Raw genomic sequence first — 22,505 nt, 5'->3', positions numbered from 1 at the left:
GGGTTCAAATCCCATCACAGACAAAAACTGCTGGGTGGCGTTAGGCACTTAATCCTTCAGCCCTCATCTACCTGACCTGGACCACCCTAGCCTGGAGCCTGCCCTGCCCTCTAGCACAGAATTAACCCAGACTCAGGGTCAGGCATATTTCCCAAATCCTGTCCTTGCTCATGTTTGGTCTCACTGCCCTCCATTCACCAGTCCTCAAGGGCAGGGGAAGGCGAGCTGGCTCCCCTAGCCTGGGCCTCTCATGCCCCTAAAATGCTGGAAGTTCTTTCTATTAAATGCTCAGGGAATGGCAGAGGGACCAGCTGGGGATCTGTCTGGAAACTGGAGGAAATGCCTTCCATTTTCCCTGGGGCCAAAGAAAGTGCCAGTTGCTGCCCATCTATGGTGGAAGCAACTAGCCAGCTAGGTCTGTCCGCTGGGAAGGGGGGTGTCTCATGGAGGAAGAAACAGCAAAGTCCCAGGGAAGGGAGACATCATGGAGAACCCCTGAGATTCTGATTCAGGAGGTCTGGGGGCTATCGGGGTGTTTATTGAGCTCCAAGGCGATCTGCCCACACAGCCAGGAGTGAGGGGCTCTCCCTCTCCTAGGCTTCTACATTTCCCAAAATTGGGGCTCAGAACCGACTGCATCAGAATGCTGGAGGCAAGGCCCAGGAACCTGCATTTCTGATATCCTCCCCCTCCTTCCCCACCCTTTTTGAGAACCCCCTTGGTATTCCATGTCTCCAATCCTCCCATCCACACACACAGGAAGATCCTATCAACCCCATTTTACAGATGAGGAAACAGAGGTTCAGCCACTTCCCAAGGTCACACCAATCTGGAGAAGGACTGTGGTTTATAAGCTCATCCGCAGGAATATAAACTGCAGCATGGAGGGGGTGGAGAATCTGTTGAGACTGTTGCCTCCAACAGGAGCTAGGAAGGTGGGAGAGTCCCCCCGCCCCATCTGCACCACCTGGGAGTCCAGGGGTGGCCTTAACAAGGGCATGTTGTCTCCCTGGGGCAGAAGGGAGACTGGACAGGGACCGTGTCCTGCAGTGCCTGGCTGTGCCCCTTGAACCTCAACTGCGGAGAGAATTCCCAGCGAAGCTCAACTGTGGACAGTGTCATACGGTGGCTGTGTCCTGCCCAGAAGACTTTCCGCTCCCAGGGAGGAAATTAGTTTTTCAGCTTTCTTGCGGAGTGAGGCTGGGCTACCCGGGAAGGCAGGGGCTGGATGGCAATGAGGGCTGCCTTCCCTTCCCCCATCTTCCCGCTCGTCCTGGCAGGAGAAGCCCTCTGGGCCTAGGACCGTGTGGCCCACTGACCATTCCCCTGGCTGCAATATCCCAAAGGGGTGGCTTCCCCATGGCGAGGGCCACCTTCTCCCCCTGCTTGTGCAGCTATGGGCTACTCAGGGTTCTCTCTGAGCTTATCAGCAGCCCCAGGGGAGATGCAGGCACGTTATTTCCATGTGACAAGGGAGCACACTGAGGCTCAGGAGTAGGAAAGGAACGGAATTGCAATTGTAATTCACATGCCTTGAGTGCCTCCTTGGTGCCAGGCCTCTGGCCAATGATTCTCAGCCTGGCCATTCAATGGAATCATCTAGAAAGCTGGTCAAAAATTCAGATGTAGGGCTCCACCCAACCTACAGCATTGTCAGCATTTCTAACAAGCTCCCCTGGGGATTCCAAGACTGGGCTAGTGTCGAATAATCTCTATCAGGCCCCCAGCCACCCCTAAGAAACATTTATGCTAAATAAAAACAATATGCTTGCACTGCCAAGGAAGCTTCTAGAAGATCCCTTGGCCTGCCTGTCTATCAACCAGAGTCTGGAGTCCTCCCCATCAAGGATTTCTGGGTCCCTCCCTGCAGGTGGTGTGGTCTTGTCTTGCAGGTGAGAAGAGCAAATCTTAGGGAAGTAGGCAGTTTGCTCAGGGTCACGCGGTGAGTGGGTGAGGCTCAGACAAGCCCCCAGTCACTACCCGCTCCTGAAGCAGTGGTTGCAGGAGTGGAAGGCAGGGCCCTGGGACCTGACAAGCTCTCGGGGTCAAGGGGGTGGAGGCTGAGGTCTGGCAGCGGGGGCGGCCAGGCTGTGACTGCACAGTGGGAACGGCAGGCACAGGAATCCTCCTCGCAGCATCTGGCCTCCAGCCCGAGCAGCCACTGCCCTAATAGGAAACCTCTTGGAAGTTTCCGGTTGGGTACCTTAGAGCAAAGCCATTTCGTATTTTTAGCTGCTGAATAGGCTGAGAAGCAGCTTAGGTATCCAGTGGCTGGGACTCCCCATCCCTCACATACCAGGGCTGGGAGGGGGAACCTCCAGCACACCCGCCTCCCACTGCCCTACAACCAGACCCAGCCTGGGCAGGACAGCAGGGCCCTCTGTTGGGGTCCAGTTTCCTAACAATTCAAGGACCCCTCCTCAATCCCCTCCTTACTCTAATTCTTGCCCTAAGCTGGTGCTGACGGCCCCCACCCTAGTGCTGACTCTACTCCTGGTAGGTCACAGTCTAGCCTGCTTCCGACTTACTGCTGAATCACTATCTCCCGGGAGCCACAGGAAGGAGGAGAGGGCAGGGCCAGCACCTCCCCAACGGCCTCACTAGACGCTAATGGAATTGAAAAGGCCTCCCAGGCTGTGTCCTGGCCTGGCTCTCGTTAGACCATTCCACCATTCATTCTCTGCAACTGATCCAGGGGTGACTCAGACCACAGGTACAGTGGCCAACAATCCCAGGAAAACAGGGACATGGGACTTTCAGGGCTCAAACTGGACAAACCGAGATAATTTGTCACTCTATGGTCCACAGGTCTGGCCTGGCTCTGGAAGAGGGGTAGAGTTCCTCCAACCCAGTACCCCACCCCTCCCATCTAAACCAGGACCCCTAAGGCCTCCCCCCGCTTGCCCCCAGGGGATACAGTTCATTTCTTGGCCTTTCCTCAAAGGATGATGCAGTCTGCCTCTGGGAAGGACAGGTTCAATCCCTGCTCTTTGCTAGCTGGGTGGTGACCCAGAGCTATTTCCTTCACTTGAGCCTCTATTTCTCCATCTGTGCATGAGGACGGTAACAGCACCCAGCCCGCAGGCCCTGGGGAGCATGCGATGACAGTACGCAGAAAGGCAACTGCTGTGCACATCGTCTTTGTTCTTCTTTCAAACCTGGGCCTGCCTGACCTGCCTCAGTTGCTACCCCGATGGCAAAGGCCTGTTTCAACTGGGGCCCTGCACAGCCCCCGGCAGACAGTGCTGAGCAGGGGCGATTCCAGCCCCACTTTCAGAGTTCTGGGTTGTCACAGACCCCAAAACTACTGCTGGTCTTTGTCTAGTGCTGAGCACTGGGAAAGCCTGTTTCTGCACACCGGGATTTGGCTGGCAATGGTCCTATTTTCAGGGTGACCCTGACCCATAGGAATTGGCATTCTCTTCTGGAGCCATCGATTAGCACACATTTGACCTCCCAACTCTGACAGCGGCCAACTCTCAGAGCCCCAAAACCAAGAGATGCAAAGCATCCTGTCTTCATGCCAACACACACCCGAAAGGGTCTGATGTTTCTTTTTAAAGTGCTGGGAATACGAGTGTGAGCCACTGTGCCCGGCCTCCTTTCATCTCTCTGGGCGAGACGTGCTGTGCTCCCTCCCTGGACATACCAGTGAAGTGGCTGGTGTTGGAGGCGGCAAAAAGAGAGGCTGGAGGGAGGGGGCGGGAAAGGCCTTTAACAATTCATGTGTGTTGGCACATGACTCCCCACCCTCTGGCTTCCCCTTGAAAATTCCCAGCATTTGGCCTTCAGTGTGAATCCACTTTATGGATGAGGAGACTGAGGCCCTGAGGGTTTCGGTGGCTTCCCCAGGCTCTCGAAGCTAAACTGATAGTCCTGACCCAGAATGCTCCCAAGGGGCCATGCTGAGGCCCACCAGGGATTGGGCGGCAGGCGGCAGGCTCTCGCTGGGAAGAGGAGGTTCCCAGAGTGACAGGCAAAGCCAGGAAGTGCCGGGGAGGCAAGGGAGAGAACAGGAGAGGAAGCCAGGCTGGCATCCCGCTCTGCGGAAGGATGCTGAGTCCCCGCGGAAGGATGCTGAGTCCCCGCTAGGTGGCATTCTGATGAGTGCTGCAGGGGCCATGCCCTCCGCTGCCTGCCACCCCCTCCCTCCCGTCCTCCCTCCCAGCAGTGACTGCCTTGGCAGAGGAGGACACAGATGCGCAAACCTCCAGCCCGGTGTTCTCGGCCTCCTGTCTGCTGGCTGACATTGGCCACTCGGCCCGGGACGCCCGTCTGCAGGGCCTGCTGCTGCTGGGAACTGCTCGAGAGGCCAGCTGGGCTGCCAGACGGCTGACGTGGGGGTGACCTTGAGAACCCATGGTCACTGGGACACGGGCACTGCCTAGAACGTGAGGGCTGGGGGAGATGGTACGCATCCTTGGCCAGGGCAGTGACGGGAGCCCTCAAGCTATATAATGATTTTGACTGCCGCTATCAACCAATAAGCACTTTTCAAGCTCCTGCTGTAGGCGATTTCATTAAGGTCGGTGCAGGCAGGCACAGGAGAAATATGTGACATGCCTCTGGCCTGCATGTTTGGGGTGAAGTTGGGGAAACAAGACTACAGAGTCCAGTGAGAAAGCTAACATTCTGAGACAATCTATGCTGAGAGTCACAGGAGTGGTGACTCTGAGTGCAGAGAAAAGAGAAGTCCTGGGGGCTGCAGGACATCTCAGGTGGCTTCTTGGAGGAGGAAGCCTTAAAGGAAAAGGAGGTTTGGATCCATAGAGGGACAGGGAGGAGGAAAGCTCTAGAAGCAGGAGTAAGTAGCTCCAAACAGAGTGGACCTGGGAAGGGCAGGTGAGCGGGTGGTCGGGCAGGGAGAGGCCGGGCTGGGCAGGGCTTTGATTCCAGCTGTGGAATCCAGAAGGTTTCAGAATCAGGGAGTGATGCGGTCGGATCCTGGCTGAAGGAAAATGTTTGCCAAGAGGCGAGGTACACAGCTGGGGCGTGGGGGCAAGGAGAGAGGCTGTGACAAGTCTGGGGCTGAATGTCAACGGTCGTGAGTTCTGGGCCCAGCTCTGCCTCAGTGGCTGGTGGCCCTGGGCAAGTCACCTCCAACTAGTGCCTTTCAAATGACAGGCCATGACTCATGAGTTCTGAAATCAGCTTCCTGGGTCCCAATAAGCACTTAAACAGGAATAGACTAGAAGTGATCAGTGAGTCACCCACAGCAAGGTTGTTTTGTGGAACCTGTTTCAGATGTCTGTCTGTCTGTCTATATATGTACTGGGTTGCAATGCAAAACTTCTTACTGCGGCAGAAAAAGTTTTGAAAATACTGGCAAATTCTCTGGGCCTGGGATTGCCCAGCCCTAAGAGGAGGCTGCTTGGAGTGCCTTAAGAGGGCGGCTGTGAGAATTCTAATTCTCTGCGAATCCAATACAGAGACAGAGCATGTTTTTCCAGAAGCCACGTGAGGAGGGTCTGAGTGGAGGGCCTCTGGGTCAGCTGAGGTCTAGAGAATGCTGGGGGATTTTTTTCACCCCACTTAGCCCCTAGCTGGGTTTTTGTTCTGGCTTTTGAGAGCCTTTGCACGGAATGGTCTCAAGAGGCAGCGACCTCCAGGCAGGACAGACAGAAGGGGCCTGGAGGCCGTCCTCTGCCCCCATTTGCTCCTCGATCTAAATTGTTGAACTGAGGGCCCTTGTGTCTAACAAGAATCCGTCCTTTCTCTGCAGGGGCCATGTTTTCCAGGGTTTTGAGAATGGACCCCATTGTGGCCGTGTGGACAGTCCAGAGAGGCCGGAATTCCTGCCCTGGGTGAAAACGCTGAATTCCTGGGGAGGGACGGGGTCTCAGGCCCCCAGGCTGTGTCCCAGAGAGGCCAGATGCTGTGGCCATCACAGAATCCAGACCCCCCCCCAGAGCATTCTGCTTGTCTCCTGATCACCCCAGAGGGTCTCTGCCGCTGCTCTGTCCACAGCAAAAGAACAAAGCGCTGTCTGTCTGTCTGTCTCCTCTGACTTGTCCCACCGCTCTGGGAGAAGGCCTTGAGTGTGTCTTCAGCCCAGGGATGGGCTTCACCATGTCCAGGCTTCAGAGTGGAGAGTTAAAACGGTGGGTGGGTTAGAACCCCAGGTCAGCCACTGCACTCTGTGATGGAAGCCAGGTGCTTAACCGCCCTGCACCTTCAGTTGCAAAAGGCGGATAAAAGCAGCCCTGTCTCACAGAGCCGTGGGGATTAATGGGATGACATGCAAAGCTCTGGCAGCAGCATCTGGCACGTGGAAAGGACTGGTAGCCCGGCAGCCTGGGCTCACAGAGCTCTAGCTTTGCAGTGCAGACGGTGGCCAGAATGTGGCAGGCGCTGACTGGCCACCATCATGGGTACAGGCTGTGTAAGACCCTGGCTCCAACACTCAGGGTGCCAGCGCAGGGCCGTGACAACATGCTACCTGGAGTCTCCCCCAGACCCTGCCGCTGACAAGTCATCCATGGGAGGGAGGCAGGCAGGGGGACAAGCAGCGACACCAGGCTGATTTCCTAGAGAGGGGAAAGAAGGCATGGGACTGCCAGCTCAGCCCACGGACATGAGTGCCACGAGCTCCTCCTCAAGTCACCGGAGTTACCCGGTTACTTTGCCAGACTTGGCCATGGGGCTTCCCTGGACTTTCAGGGGCTGCAGGCCATACCTAGGAAAGATGGAAGGGGAAGTGACAAAATGGGGTGATAGGTTCAGCTGTAAAGTTCCTGAAAAGAAAGTCAAGGAGGGTCTTCCATGTTTGAAGACTTTCCCTGTCTCTCTCCAAGTCCATGCCTGTCCGTCTGTCCGTCCATCCATCCATCCATCCATCCATCCATCCATCCATCCATCCATCCATCCATGCATCCATCTCTTCACTGAAGAGTTGCTCTAGACCCAGTCTTGTGCCTAAAGCAGAAGATACACTGCCCAGCCCTCAAAGAGCATGCCCTCTAGTTGGGGAGATAAGACAAACACCCAGGGAAAGAAAACATACAAGCTCCTTTGTGACTAAGTGCCTGAAACGTTGGTCAGAAGGATTTATTATAGGAATTCCCAAGACAGGGAGATCAGAGTGGTCTGGGATGGTCGGGGAAGGCTGCCTAGACAGAGGAGCACACCGGCCAGGTGCGGTAGTTCACACCTGTAATCCTAGTATTTTGAGGAGGCTGAAGTGGGAGGAATGCTTGAGGCTAGGAGTACGAGACCAGCCTGGGCAACACAGTGAGGACCCATCTCTACAACAAAACTTAAAAATTAGCCCAGTGTCATGATGCGTGCCTGTAGTCCCAGCTACTCGGGAGGCTGGGGCAGGAGGATTGCATGAGCCCGGGAGTTCGAGGCTGCAGTGAGCTATAATCATGCCATTGCACTCCATCCAGGGTGACAGAGAGAAAGGAAAGAAAGGGTGGAAGGGAGGAATAGAGGGAGGGATGGAAAGAAAGGGGTCACAGGAGCTGGCCCTTGAAAGATGAGGAATATGTAAAAAGTTAGAGGCAGGAAGGAGACACAGGGCGGAGGGATGGTGTGAGCAACGGCGCAGGGGCGGGAAGGAATGTGGGACCGTGTGTGTCAGGGTGTTGTGTGCTGGGGCAAAGGGCGAGGAGGCCCTGGGACTGTGTCCCGGGAGAGCAGGGGGAGCACCACTGCAGCTGGGGCCGGCCTACCAGCGAAGGAAGCTGGCTGTGACGTTAGAAGGAACTTGCTGGGCGTAACTCAGTGGCGATGCTTGTAACAAAAGATTTCCCCCCCATTGAGTGGCGGCACCAGCTCTGTGACAGATCAGATTCCCATCAGGTTCTGGTTCTCCCTGTTTAGGTGGTGGGCACAGACTCATTTTGGGGAGACTGAGGACTGCTTTGCTCCCGAAGCTCCGCTGGCCCCATCTGCAGGGCCCCACTGCTGAGCACAGAGTCTGGGTGGCTCCCTGGCTGTGGGCCCCTCACAGCCCTGGCCTGATGTCAACCTGAGGAGGGGAGCTTGGGCCAAGGGCTCCCTGCTTCCCACGGACACCCAGGAGCCCATCGAAGGCCCAGCTGTGCTCGTTCCTGCCGCGGCCTCTGTGGGAAAGAGGACTGGGGCAGGGCCAGGGCCCCGGGCTTCTCCCAGGTCCTGGCCTGCCCGCCCTGCCCTGGGAGACCCAGGCTCCTGGTCTCCCTGCAGTGAGAGAACCTGCACCTTCCACACTTTTCTGGATGCCCCCTCATAAATGCATGAGCGCCAGGCAAACAGATTTGCTGGCCCTGTGGCACCTGCTCTATGTCGTCACCGAGGCACGTGCCCCAGCCCCATTTTACAGACGAGGCCTAGTCAGGTTAAGTGACTTGCCCAGTGTCACACATCCGGACTAGGAGGCAAGGCTGCAAACCCGCTGGCTGTGCCACGACTGCTACAGGCACCCTCCTGCCCCCCCCAGGCCTAGGGAGGGGGCGCCTCCTCCAGAAAGCCCACCCTGATTTTGGCTCCCAATGGCACTGAGTGTCCCAGTTCTGCCCCCGACACCTGGTGGTGCCCCAAGTGGAGCTGTCTGACAGGATTCTCTGGGATGATGGACATGGTCTCTACCTGCACTGCTCAATATGGTGGCCACTAGCCATGGTGCTATGGAGCACTCAACGTAGCTAGCATGACTCAAAAACGGAATTTCACATTTTAAGATTTAAATTTAAAGAGCCACAGTGGCTGGTGGCTACTTTATTGGACAGTATAGTCTAGCCCAGTGCATTCCAGACTCTGGCATCGTGCAGCCAGAAGGTTTGGCTCACGTGTGTGTGTGTGTGTGTGTGTGTGTGTGTGTGTGTGTGTGTGTGTGTAGCTGCCTGAGTTCAAATCCCGGCTCTGCCAGACAGATTATTTAGGGCCTCTGTCTTCATTTATAAACTGCACAGACTGATAGGCCCCCCTAATTGGATTGTTGGGGGATAAAACCAGTTAATACCTCTAAGTACCCAGAGCACAGCCCGGGTCACTAGCAGCAAGTGCACGCTAGGATCCTCCACCTGCCGCCACAGAGCCCTGCGCAGGCCCAACCCTGGGGAGGGGGGGGCTCTCTGGCAGAGCCCCCTGGACAGAGATGGCCAGAGGCGGCACTGGGCGGGGGCGGGTGGGGGACGACATGGAGGTGGGCAGTGGGTGGCTGCTGGGGAGAAGCTTAGGTGTGGGGAGACGGCCCGCTGGCTTCAGTGGGGTGGGCCAAGGCTTAGGTGTCTGGGGACAAGCCCAGGCGCTGCAGGGTGAAGCCACGTTGCCACGTTGCTAAGACCACGCACTGACTGCTGGCGGTGCTGGGGGACGGTGTGGTGGAACTGGGGCTTCAAGTCCCGTCTCAAAGACTGTGACCACTTTCACATTCCCCAGGAATTCCCCCAGAGTGCCAGGCTGGCGGGGACCTTGGCCCTCACTGACCCGAGGTGACAGGGGTGACAGCCACTCCTCCCCGCTGGACCAAGAGGCTGACTTAATGAGGCTGCTCCACAAAGGGGCAGGCGGCCGCCACGCTCCACACAGCAGGCACTCGAAACGCAGGACATCGGGGCTCCCAGCCAAGGGCCTGCGTGCCGGCGACAGGGCGGCTCCTGGGCCAGTGTGGGCCCAGGACAGCAAGGGTCCGTCAACTGTCTCCCTGAGCAACGGAGAGGGTCTAGGGAGGAACTTCACGAGACCACACGGAGCCAGCCCAGTGTGGGTTCCAGGCCTGGCTCTGTCTGAGCATGTGGCAGGCCTGGGTGATGGCAGCCTTCTCTGTGCCTCAGTTTCCCTGACTGGAAAAAACCAGGGCATTGGACTGGGTCCTGCATGGGCTTCTGCAAAGAGGCCTCCAGCTCCAGGCCCGAGAAAGGCCTGTGTGCTGCTTGCAGCAGGAGGGACAATCTGGGAGCCCTGGGTAACACCCTCCTTTCCCCATTCCGTTTTTGAGTCGCACTAACCACGCTTTGAGGGCTCAGTAGCCCCCGTGGCTAGTGGCCGCCATATTGGGCCTTCCTGTCAATGCTCAACTCTCTGCTCGGGGTGAGCCCGGCTGCAACTATAGTGAAGTGGCTGCTCTCCAGGATGCCTGTCACAGACCCCAGAGGGCCAGCCCTGGGCCACCTCCTGCACCCTCCACCAAGTAATGGCTTCTGAGCTTCAGCACTGACGAGAAGCTCCAAGGCCCTGGAGCAGGCTGCGCCCTTGGAGCCCAGAGCAAGAGGGGAAGCGGGAGGGAGAGTGGGCACGTCTTTCCCAAAGACAGGGTGGTAATGCTGCTATAATTATTATTATTACTAATGCTGTTATTGACAAGAGCTCTACATTTGTCAAGCATTCACATCACGCCAGATGCCAAACTAAGCCCTTGACACATACTAGCTCATTTTATCCTCACAACACATCTATGTGGCAGATTCTCTTATTATCCCCATTTTACAGAAGAGAAATGGAATATCAGAGAGGGCATGTAACTTGCCCAAGGTAGCACAGCTTGTGAATGATGGAGATGGGATTTGAGCCCTAGCTGCCTCAGTCTAGCCTCAAATCTGCCTCAGTCTAGCCTCAACCACACTGTCTAGTTACCACCCGTGGTTGATAAGGACACACATAAAATCCAGATAAGCTAAATTAGGGGTAGGCGGGGAAGAGAAAAGTACAACAACAGCAAGACTAGGCCAGAAATACCAAAACGACACCCTGAATTCTAGATACTTCCTTAGGGAGGTTACAACTTCCCTGGCATGAGAACGGCCAACAGGAAAGGAAACCTGTGACCGCGTCCACAACCACAGAGAGATGCTCGAGAGATGCACCACGGTTTCTGATTTTAGCGGAGCTCCCCCAAGGGCCGCCATGGCTGGCAAGTCCCTGGGCTGCTGCTTGGAGATTCTGCCGCTGACGTGGCCATTCGGCGGGCACAGGGCTGGGTCTGCAGCTCCAGGCTGGCCTGGCTTCGCCCAGCCCAGGTTCCGGTTTCTAGAGAGGCTGATCCTCTCAGCGGAGCTGTAGGAAGTTCCGGGGACAGTGATGCCGGGTCGAGGCTGTCCCGGGTCCCTCCGCGCTCCAACTTTCATTCTCCTCCGGCTCCCAGCCCAGTGCCCTTCCCGGCACCCCCAAACCTTGTTCTAGCACAGCACTCTGTTCCCCTGGGCAGATCGTACTGTTACTTTGGTATCTTTGCTGTCCTTGTTTGGTGTCCATTTCCTTCCCTCAACTGTAGGCTCCGCGAGGGCAGGAACTGTGTGCGTCTTGCCAGGCCTGGCAAGGGCCGGGCACGATCGTGTTTGCTGAATAAATACACGAATGCCCTGGTTCCGGCAACTAGGCTCGGGGCTGCTGGCTGGTTCCAAGGAGCTGGCCAGATGCTGCGACATCATCCTGAGCATCTTTCACCTGCTCTCAGTCCCCCCTGGCAGGACAGGCAGATCCTGTGTCCCCACCATCCGCTTCTTTCCCCCCAGTAAAGCCCATCGGAAGTGCCCTTCCTCCAGGAGGTCTTCCCTGATTGGACCAGCAAGTGTGGACATTGTGTGTAAAATACGAACGGGCTTGAGCGTTCTAGAGGGGAGGAGTCCACTCGGATAACTTGGGGTATTTCCTGCCCATGTATCAGGATGGGCTTGGCAGCAGCCCATGGCCTCCTGTGCTCCGCCCTATCTGTGACATCGCTCAGGGTTGTCATGGAAACCCCATGGCATCACAGTGGAGCCTGCATGCTCTTGCCAACTCCCACATCACTGCTTCACGTGTGTCTCTCTCCTCCCCCAGGCGGACCTCAGTGTCTCACTGCCTCCTTCACCTGTCTCCCGGGCAGGGCTGAAGTGTGACAACAGGGGCTCGTGTGCCCAGGAAGTGATATTCCCCACGTGCTGTCCACATGCTAGGCACAGTGCTACGTGCTTCAAATACATTATCTCACTTAATTCTCTCGGCCGCATCAAGAGGAAGATACTGTCATTACCCCCATTTCCCAGATGAGGAAACTGAGGTATAGAGTTAAGTCACTAGCCCAAATGGCAGAGCTGGGATTTGAACCCAGTGCTGACCGACTCTACACCTGGGCTCCTATCCATTGTGATCTCGTGCATCTCATTCTCCGTCTTCCTGCTGTCCTGCCCTCCGTGGACACCCCTAGCCCTGCCCCTGCCTGCCCTCCCCTGCTTGGAGGCCTTCCTGGCTCAGGTTCTCTCCCCCCCCCTTTGCCTCCAACCCTGCCCCCCTCCCCAGCCTTCTCTGCACACCCCCCCCCGAGGGCCACACCCACCTAGTGCCCCTGCACTCCTGGTTTGAGCTCGGGGCAGTCACCCTAAGCACAGTGGGAAGCTAGCGGTGTTTAGCTCACATGGGCTTTCTGGAAACCTCTGAGTGCTGTCTGGAGGCAGCTTGGAGTGTAGGTACAGGGGTGCATGAATGCCCAGCACCCTGCCCGTAGCCCGGGACAGCCCTGCAGCAGCGCTGGGCCCTGCAGGAGTCCACTGGCTGCTAACACGGCACTCCTAGGCCTGTCCTTCCTGGCCTTGCTTCGCTCCCTCACTGGTGCCTTCTGGTGTCAGCTCCACGTAGACTGCTTGAGCCCCAGCCTTTATCCTCAGATCTGCTCCTGGGGGATTCCAGACCATGCCTGCCTCTCCTTGCATTATCTCCCTGTCTTGGTAGCATAAATGCCTCCGCCCTGCCCATTAAGATCCTTGTAGCCCCAAGACCCAGCCCAGGGCCCAGCATACATGGGCCAGTGTGGGGACCGCACACGTCCTCTATCCTCTGGGCCTGGAGGCAGCTGCCCACAGTCCTGCAGTTCTCCTGGGGTCTCTGCCCAGGTGGGACAGGCTGGCAGGTGCCCTCTCCCACCTGGCATGGGGGCCGGGCAGAGGTACTCCCAGCCATTAACCTTTAACTGGCTGGCTTGCAGACAAAGCCTTCTCTAATTGCAAGCCTGCCTCTGCCTAATTAAATCAGACTGGGCCACAGCCCAGCTCCTGCTTCTGGGCCTTTCAGAGCAGCCAGCCCCTCCTCCCTGTGCATCACCCAGATTCCTATTTGAGACTCCTTAAGGGTTCAACTCAGGCCTCCGGCACCCTCCCACACACCAGGGATGCTCTAGAAATTGACTGGGAGAGTTCTGAGAGCCAGAAAGAGCACTGGACTTAGAGCCAAGAAACCCGGTGCTAATCCAGTTTCTCTGACCGCAGGCAAGCCACTTCCCCTCTCGGGCTGCCCAACTTGCAGAGGCCGAGCTGGATGATGCCTGGGAACTTTGGGCTTCAAAGGCTGGGACTGGGGCCTGGGGACAGCTCCCTCCCACCTGTCACTGGGACACAGCCGGGATGGAAGGAGAGGCTGCCTCTATGGCTTCACAAACTCGGAACCCACGTAGCTGCGGGGCAGTGTTTGCCGGGTGAGCGGTCTCTGGCTCAGCCCCTTCCACGGCAATGGCGACGACAGTCTCGTTTGTCGTGGCCGCGCTCTGTGGCGTGCTGAGCACTCGACTTCACCGAGGGGCGGGGCAGGCAAGAGACAGACTCTCGTGGTGGACTGCTGGGTTCTGGCCCACCTTTGCCACTCACCAGCGTTGCAAGTCAGCTGACCTTGCAGTGCCTCAGTGGCTTTATCAGTAAATGGGGGAAATAACTGTACCCACTTCATAGGATGGATGCAAAATTCATGAAAACATGTAAACTGCTTAGGAGAGTCGGCACGTGGTGAACAGCCAATAAGTATGAGCTCTTTCTTATTAGCTTTCTAGACCTGTGTCGTCACGCCCGTTGTCCCTGTTTTACTCTTGGGGGAGGCTCAGACGAAGTCATCATGTCCACTCCCTGAACACCTGCCGTGTCCAGCCTTCAGCCAGCACAGGGGACACAGGGATGCCCGGGCAGAGGCGGTCCTGGCCCTCAGGGTGTGCACAGCCTCTCGGGGAAGCCAGATGTTGGACCGTTTCATTACATCTGGGGTATGTGCCACAGTTGAGAAGTCCCCGTGGGCGGGTGGGGACAGCAGGCCTAGCTGGCTGAGTGAGTGGTGCGTTTATGTGGGGGCTAAGAGTCACCCCACCTGACACACACAGCTGGCAAGAGGCAGAGCCAGAGTCTGACACTAGACCTGTGACTCTGAGGCCACCCCCCCGAACGCTGCCAACTTCTTCCCCAGGAGCGTCCCGAGAGGGAAAAAGTTGAGCTGACAATCAGCTCCTCTCGCACTTTCTGCTAAACAGCGGGGCCGCCAGGACACCTGGCACGTGCCCCGGGCAGAAGGCTGGACATCGCCGTGGTCTGGCCCCTTGGTCTGCTGCCTGTGCCTGCTCTGGCCTTCCGGGAAGCTGGGGGGAAGTGAGCGCTGCATTCTAGGTGGTCTTCCACGGGTGGTCTCCTAGGTGCCCCGGGGAGCCTGACTACCTGGGGTCGGGGACAACTCAAGGCTCAAGGCGGGCACCCAGCTGGGCCACTGGAATCAACAGGCAGGGAAGGCGCCTACCAAAATGGCACCCTCCCCCCAGCCTGGGCCCCCACTCCATGGTCAGCCCCCTCAGGGCTCGCGGGAAGGCCAGGCGGGCCCCGCCCTGGGCTGCTGAGCAAGTTGTGGGAGGCCAGAGCAGCAGCTGGGACTGCTGGAGTTCTAGAAACCAGAGCGGCAGCGGGCGGGGCAGGAACTCCGTCCCTGAAGACCCGTTTCCTCTCCCAGGCAGAGCAGAGGGCAGGGACGCTAACGGGGCTCTGAGACACTGCAGAGGGGACAGAATAACAAACCTCCCTCTGGAGGCTTTCAGGGGGTGTGGAAATGTTCTAAAATGGGTTCCTCATCTGCAAAAAGGACCACAAACCTTACAGGATTGTACTGAGGATTTGACAAGAGAAACTGTGCTCAAGGGTCCAGCATAGTATCCGCCAGACGCCAGCAGCTGTAATATCTAGCATTGCCACAGGGTGGAGCTAGATACACACAGATCTCACGAACTGCAGGACTAGAAGTGACCCGAAATTACAGTGGTGCTTAAATTCCAACGACCTCAAAACCCAACCTATACAACCTGTGAAGGGGAAGGAGGCACGTGATCTTAGATGCTTGTCTCTTCCACATCTGACTGTGTCTCCGAATGTCTCCTGTCCCCACAGCATCCAGCCCACTCTAGACCCTGCTGTTGCCTGCCTGGATTGTTGCAATAGCCAACTGGCCCTGACATGACCACAGAATGTCAGAGCTGGGAGGGACCCCAGAGACCCCCAGACGCTGCCCCCTCACTGGGTGCCAAAGTGCAGAAATGGTTAGTGACTGCCTGAGACCATCTCCTCTGGGCGCAGCCCCAGCGGACTCTCCCCCCACTTTCACTCTCCATCCAGGAGGATGAAATTTCTTTCGATCCTTGAAAGTGCCACAGTGGTAAGGACTCCCGCTGGCCTGGGTGCCCTTTTTTGCCACTCCCCTCGAGTAGCCCTCGACTCAGTCTCAGCTTGACTGCGGCCTCCCCGGGGAGGCCTCCCTGAGCCCTGGCAGGCTGGCCTGTAGCAACAGCCCGGCACCTGCACAGCCAGGTGTTCTGTTTCTGCCTCCCCAACGGGATCTGCAGCTGTTCTTAACCCCATTTCACAGGTAAGGAAACTGAGGCTTTGCGAGTTTAATTCCTAGGCCACAGGGTCATGGGGAAGAAGCCAGGGCTCCCTAGAGCCTACAATGCTTTGCTGCCCCGACAGGAGCGAGCTGGGCCCCTGTTGGGCTGTCCTCTCCCTGAGACCACAAGCACCCCTAGCTGGGGACTGGGCTGTGTCCTGTGCCCCATGTGGAGATGACCCCCAGGTGCTCGAATGGACGACTGCCTTCCACCAGCACGTGCACAGGGGACACCTGGTCTAGGCAGCCAGGGCCAGGTTCTAGGTGTAGCTCTGCCTTGGCCTCCCTGTGGCGCGGTCACTACCCAGGGGACTAGTTCCAGGGAGGGATAATAAAAACCAGGCAGGGTGCTAAGACCCACCTGGAACGCAACCTAGCAGCAAAGCAGGCCTGGAGGCTCTGGGGGACTCATCTCTTCAGCTGGAGGCTCCCCAGAGCGCCAGGGCCTTGGCAGCGAGACAGTGGGCACACAGGTGCCTTGGGCACCTTCACGCCAGGGCCCTCCTGCCAGGGCCGAGGTCTCAGAGAAACATGGAATTCACAAGCCCGAGAAAATAATGGGGGACCCAGTGCACCCTCACACACCCCTGTACTCAGTACCTTTCCCCGCTGCCCCTTCCCACCCCTGCTCAGGAGAGCCGAAAATCCTGTGCCAGGCCCGAAAACACAGCAGTCCTCTCTTCCTGGGCACGGCCTGCCCTGGCCTTTGCTCGGAAGCCGGACGGGACTGGTGGTGTTTGAATCCGCTCCCCGCCAGCTTGCCCGCCCAGCGCGACAGCCGGCCCGCATAAGTGCCTGTTCCCCATAGCCAATGCCCCTTTCAAGTGGGCTGGACCCAGCTTCCTGCGCGCACTTCCTGCCACCTGCCCACCCAGGTTGAAGGGGCCACGGCAGAAGTGGGCAGTTTACTTACATAAAGGTCTATGCCCTTCCGCCCCGGCCCCCGGTGGACCCACAGCCCCCAGGGGACAGCTGGTCCTACTGCCCGTCTGCATAAAGAGGCCATTTGTGCAGCAGCCACTGGCAGGGGACTGCAGTGTGGCCACGTCTCTGGCCAGATGTGGAGGGAGGGCCTGATGGGGCACAGAGAGCCATCCTGCTGATGAGGGTCCAGCCCAGACTCGGCAAGCTTGCGGTGGGCGGGCGCTACCCCAATCCCCAAACCCCTGGGCCCCTGGGCAGGGACAGGGACAAGGGGCAGGGGCAGCCTCACCCCACAGTCAGCACCAGCCCCGGTGAGAACTCCCAGAGCTGAGAGGGCCTCAGTGAAACACACACCCCGGCTCCCACCTTCAGCACGACCCAGTCCTGGTCACCCAGCCTTTTCCAGGTGGCTACCCTGCCCCCTGGCCTGGGCGGACGGAGGAAGGGGGAGAGATACAGAAAGTCCCATTTATGGAGCACCTGGGAAGGACCAAACCCTCTAGAGGCATTTTATATGCAGTAGCTCCCTCCAACCTCACAACCATCCTGCCAAGTGGTACTGTGGGCCCCTTGTACAGATGGGAAAACTGAGATCTGATGAGGAGAATTGATTCATTTAAGGCCACAAGAAGAGCTGGGTGTTGTGATTATTGCTGCTGCAGTTAATTTAACTCAATTCAAAATTCCCTCTGGGCAGGGGTGGCTCTGATCTGGCTTGGGCCCACCCACCTGGCCCCAGGTCCCTCTGAACATTGGGGCATTGTTCTAGCCCACAACAGAGGGTGGCTCTGTGGCCCTGGGGCTGAAGGACAAAAACCAGTTTAGCAGGGCTCTGCTCCTCCCATGCAATTTCAAGAATTTAGCCAGGATCCTGGTTGGCTTCCTTAGAAAGAAACTGAGGGGACAGGCCCAGGCCAACGGCAGGGAGCAGAAGGTGACACCCCCCCCCACTGTATGGGTCCACTGTGTGCCATTGCGGCTATGTGTTAAGTGTTGGTCACCCAGGCCAGTGGGCTGGCAGCAGTCCCAACAGCCACCAAGCAGGACAAGAGGGAGGCAGACCAGCTCAGCCTGGGCCTCAGTTTTCCCATCTGTGATATGGGCATGCCACATGCCTGTGTGCCCACTCTGCCCACAGGCTTGGACTGCCAGCAATGGTAAAGGAGTCTGCAGCCCTGCCATTTCCAGGGGTACATAACGGTGTGTGTGGCAGTGGGGGAGGGTAGAGGTGACATAGAGCCTTGGTGCTGTGCCCTCCCCCCCAGGGCTGCCCTCCTCACAGGGCTGCTGTGATAAGGACAGCACTGGTTCAGGCAGTGCTGATGGTATGCTAGGTGTGTTCAGGCGTTTAGGTGTCATCCTCACAGCCACCTTTGGAGGCAGGAACATTCCCACTGCACAGATAAGGTAACTGAGGTACAGATGGGCCATGCAACCCGCCGGAGGCGTGTGGCAGAGCTGGTCTGGGAACCCAGGCCACCTAACGCCAGAGGGGCTGAGAGCTCTCTCCACTCTGTTCCCTTGAGGTGGGCAGTTTAAAGGTGCAGCAGCCAAGCAGGGGACTCTGGGGAGATGGCGCAGAGCAAAGCCAGGGGGAGCTTCAGGAGGTGATTAGGTCCTGAGGGCGGAGCCCTCATGCACGGGATTGGTGCCTTGTAAGAGAGGCCCAGGGAGCTGGCTCCCTTCCCACCCGTGCACAGATGACTGTCTACCAACCGCGCCCTCACCGGACGCCAGATCTGCCGGCACCTTGATTTAGGCCTTCCCAGCCTCCAGAACCTGTAAAAGCCATCCGGTCTATGGTATTCTGTTATAGCAGCCTGAACACACTAAGACACGCACCATCCTAAAAGGAAAACAAACGTGCAAGGGCTGAGGTTGCTCCGCCCGCCCTGGCGTGGGGGGAGGCACGGGTGCTGCTGAGGGGCTGCAGAGCCTCTGGGAGCACGAGCAGAGCGGCGGCTCAGAGCTGTGGCTAGAGGCATACGTCTGGAGACAGCCTGCCTGGCTTTGGCCCTTGGCCCTGCCACCTGCATGACCTTAGTGAGCTACTTCATCTCTCTGAGCCTTGGGAGAATCATGTCACTGCCGTCCCAACCATGTGAGACCATAATGAAGACTGAATGACATCAGTCATTCACTCAACAGATGTTCCCCGAGAACCTGCCCGGGGTCAGGCGCTGTTCTGGGCGCTGGGGATACAGTTGGGAACAGAACAGAATCAAGTTCTCACCCTCCTGGAGCCCGTGTTCTGGTGGGAGGGACCAACAACGAACCCAGCCAGGGTCTCAGCCTGTCTAGACCTTCCCCTCGGTAATTTATCAACGACAGCCATCTACTGCTCACAGTTCTGGAGGCTGGAAAGTCCAAGACCCAGCAGATTTGGTGTCTGGTGAGGCAGATGGCGTATCCTAGCTGTGTACTCGCGTGGCGGAAGGGTGAACGCCATGTCTGCACGTGATGGAAGGGGCTTGCTCGAGCCTCCTTATGAGGGAACTGATCCCATGCACTGTCGTGGGCTGGCCGCACGAGGGGCAAAACCGCCACGGCCGCTCTGCACCGAGCCCATGGAGGTGTCCGTGAAGAACATCCTCTCCGTGCTGGGCCGTGGTCTGGAAGAGCCACCGCTAGCAGCCTGGAGAGGGGCCTGGCTCTCCACCCGCAGGAGTGGTCTGGGGGTCACAGCCGAGGGGCTGCCCGCCTCCCCCACCAGGTCTGGCTGCCCAGATCTCGTCTGCCCTGGAAGGTGGAAAAGGAAGACAGTTCCCACCCCAGCCCCCATGAATTCTCAATGGCCCCTGCAGCAGCACACTTGAAAGAGGCCGGGGTTATCTGCAAAATTCCAATTAAATCCACAGGCTTTGATAATTTGATAAGCTACTCCACAGCCGCCCCAGAGTCAAAATATGCTGTTACCCGATCCTGTGTTTATGCTTCAGGACGAGGGAGGGGAGGTGCAGGCGGCCTGGCAAGGTATGAGCAGCCTGGGGTTGGGGGTGCAGGCACTCACTGCCTTATCGTCAGCCTGTCAGCCAGGGTCACGTGCAGGCCTGGGCTCTTTCATGGCAAGCACACTCTGCCGGGAAGCACAGGTCTGTCTTGGTGGGGCAGAGACAGGGCCGGGCCAGGAGAGGGGAAGCCCTTTGGAACTGTCTGGCCATAGCTGAGCCCACTTCCTGAGCCTCTGGTCTGTCTTGGGGCTGGAGGATTTCTGTTCTCAGGACCATCTCTTGCTAGGCCAGTGGTGAACTGGCCCAGGTGGCCACGGCCACCTCAAGAAAGAAGCAGATAACACCCCCCATTGCCATGGTGATGTAGAGGCCAAATGCTTTACAGCCCCTACCTGCAAAAAGCCAGGCTGTGATTTGCAGGGGTGGGGTGTGGAGTGAGCCACATTCCATTCTGCTCCCCAGCCCTCCGTGAACAAAAGTATTGAGCACCTACTGTGTGCCAACAGCACCTGGCCACCCTGTGAATTCAGCAGTATCTTGTTTTAGGGATGAGAAAACAAATGCAGAAAGGTTGAGCAAATGGTCAAAGATCACAGAGCCCTAAGTAGCAGGGGACAACCCCAGGCGCTGAGCCTGCTTCCCACCATTCCCCAAGGGCCTCCTACAGCTGGGCAAGAGGCTGGCCTATCGCTGTTAGTGTGCAGGTTGACACACGATCTAAGGTTAATTTATTTAGCTGATGCAGAGAGCGGGTTTGGAGCCTTGGATCAAAGGTGGGGCCAGCTGTTTCTGTGGCAGTGAACTTGCTACTTCAACCATCAATGATCCCTTTCCCCGCGTGCAGGACAGGTGAGCACAGTGGGTCCCAAACAACCTGCCCGTGGATGAGCATCTCTTCTCTCCCCATGAAAGGGAGGAGAATGGGGGGCCTGCAGAGGACATCACAGCTTGGGGACTGACAGGGCCACATGTGGACCCAGGGATGCTGCTGCCATTCTCCAGAGCCTTCCTCCGTCCTGGTAGAGTAGAGAGGAGGGGTGGGAACCCAGGGCGGGGGGGCAGAAGGGAGACACTGAGAAGCTTCAGGACCACAGTCGCCAAACCAGTGAGGTGGTGGGAGGAATGGAGAGGGCAGGAGCTTCTGTTTGGAACCTGGACCTGTTCCAGCTGTGAGCCCCTGTTTCCTTATCTGTGATGTTGGGATAAGAATATATAACCCTTGGTGCAAACCACTCTTGCCTCTTATCTGAGTTTCACAGATAACCCTTGGAGATAGCAAGGACTGGATTAATCGCTATTCTCTTTGTAGAGACCAGGGGATTAATCGCTATTCTCTTTGTAGAGACCAGCCCCTGGGGAAGCCACGGGAGTGGTCTGCCCTGATGTTACAGGGTCAGTAGCAGCAGAGTTGGGACACGAACTCAAGATCTTGCATACTATGCCCTGTGGCTTTCAACTACTTCACATTGTGAATGAAGTCACTGATGGGTTTCTGATGGTTTGGAGCATTTGCTTGTTTATTAAGCCTGTGGTAGCCAGCAATGGAGATGGCCTTTGCCAGGCTGGGTGAGCCTCTGAGCTAGCTAATGTGTTTTTCCTCCCTCAAAGGGAGGCCATTTCAGGCCATTTCAGGCTCTTAGTCTTTTAGCATGGGTGAAAAGAGAGGAGTCCCTACAGACAGGACTGGCATGTATGGGTGTCCAGGCTGCGCGCTCTACAACCTCCACGGACACCATCCACAGAGAGCACAGTGTGAACGGTGCCCTTGATGCCATGCAGCACACACCCTCATCTTCCGGCTTTCTCCTTCCCGTCACCAGGTGGTCCCATGCCTCTCCCCTCCTGTCCCAGAGAGTTCTTCTGTTCTACTCTTTCCTTTCCCTCTGTAGTATCTATCCATCCCATCTGCCTCTCTCCCGCCCACCTGGTGCCTTAAGCTTTCAGGGGAATAGATACACAGTGAGGCGGTTAATTAGCACCCCCTTCAGTCCCCTGTCCTACCCAACACCCTTCCCTGCATGCCTTCCTATGCCCATCAGCTCCTGGGTGGAAACTGGATTTTTCTCTCCGATGAGAACCTTTGCTGGCGACTGCAGGAGCGGGAGCTGCTCTGAGCAAGAGGCCGTGGCCATCGGGACGGAGTCTGGTCCTGTGTGTGAGAAACCCAGCATGACTGGGTGGACCATCTTGACCACCAGGCCCAGAACATTCTGATTCCAGAGAGAAAAAAGACTTGTGTGGTTCCCCAGTTCTCCTCCAACATGGAAGCAGGAGCCATCATTGGGCCACTAGAAACCACAGACTCGGGTTGAGGTCTCGGCCTGTCGCATACAAACCAGCTATCTGACTTCAGGATAATCACCTAACCGAGCTGGGCCACGGTTTCCTCCTCTGGAAACAGGACTACTGATGCCTATCATAAAATGCCATAGATAAGAGCCATTTAGTGAGTTCATAGTTTTTTTTATGATGGCTATAAAATCTGGTGTAGCCGCCCAGGACTGCGGAGTTACTCAGCAGGTGAGTTTCGAGCCGGGCGGCCGTGGCAAAGGGCTCTGAGTAACTAAGCCCTGAGTGGCATCTCAGTGGCACGACCATGATATCTTGTCGTCTGCTCCTTATAAAAAGCCCTGTGAGCCAGAGTTTGCAGGAAAACCTGCTCCCCAAATCTAGAGACCCCCTCTCATGCGCCAGCCCTGGGGGACAGGAAAGGGAGGAGCCAGCTTTGGCAATAGCAGCCTGGGGACAATGGCGCCCCATTCCTTTGGCCCATCGTTACTCAGCACAGTTGGCCTTGCCAGCGCACCCTCTGCTTGTGTCCCTGCGTCCTCGGCCTGTCCGGGCCGGCTCAGCTTTGGCCCGCAGCTCCCAAGCACACAGGAGAGGCCTGAGCTGTTACTTACTCTTTGGGGGGGTTGACATCCTCTGGTCGGGCCTCAAAGAACCGAAAGACTTCATCACACTGTGAAATGTGGGGAGGCAGCCGGACAAGTGCCTGTGGGAAGACAGGAAGAAAGGGGATCAGGTGTGACGAATCTGGGAGCAGGAAAGCCA

At 57.3% G+C, this 22,505-nt stretch overlaps 1 protein-coding gene across 4 annotated transcripts in view; it reads right to left on the bottom strand.

Annotated features, from left to right (window-relative positions):
* SH3PXD2A (SH3 and PX domains 2A) overlaps positions 1 to 22,505 on the bottom strand; it is a 224,724-nt gene that overhangs the window by 85,278 nt on the left and 116,941 nt on the right. For all 4 annotated transcript variants that reach the window (XM_012770504.2, XM_012770484.2, XM_012770499.2 and 1 more), the window contains one exon: positions 22,355 to 22,446. In XM_012770504.2, the coding sequence (XP_012625958.1) occupies positions 22,355 to 22,446 (92 nt within the window). The remainder of the gene's footprint in view (positions 1 to 22,354; positions 22,447 to 22,505) is intronic.

Source organism: Microcebus murinus, chromosome 14 (assembly GCF_040939455.1).
Source record: "Microcebus murinus isolate Inina chromosome 14, M.murinus_Inina_mat1.0, whole genome shotgun sequence".
NCBI classification, from domain to species: Eukaryota; Metazoa; Chordata; class Mammalia; order Primates; family Cheirogaleidae; genus Microcebus; species Microcebus murinus.
This window is presented reverse-complemented; position numbering and strand designations above follow the sequence as displayed.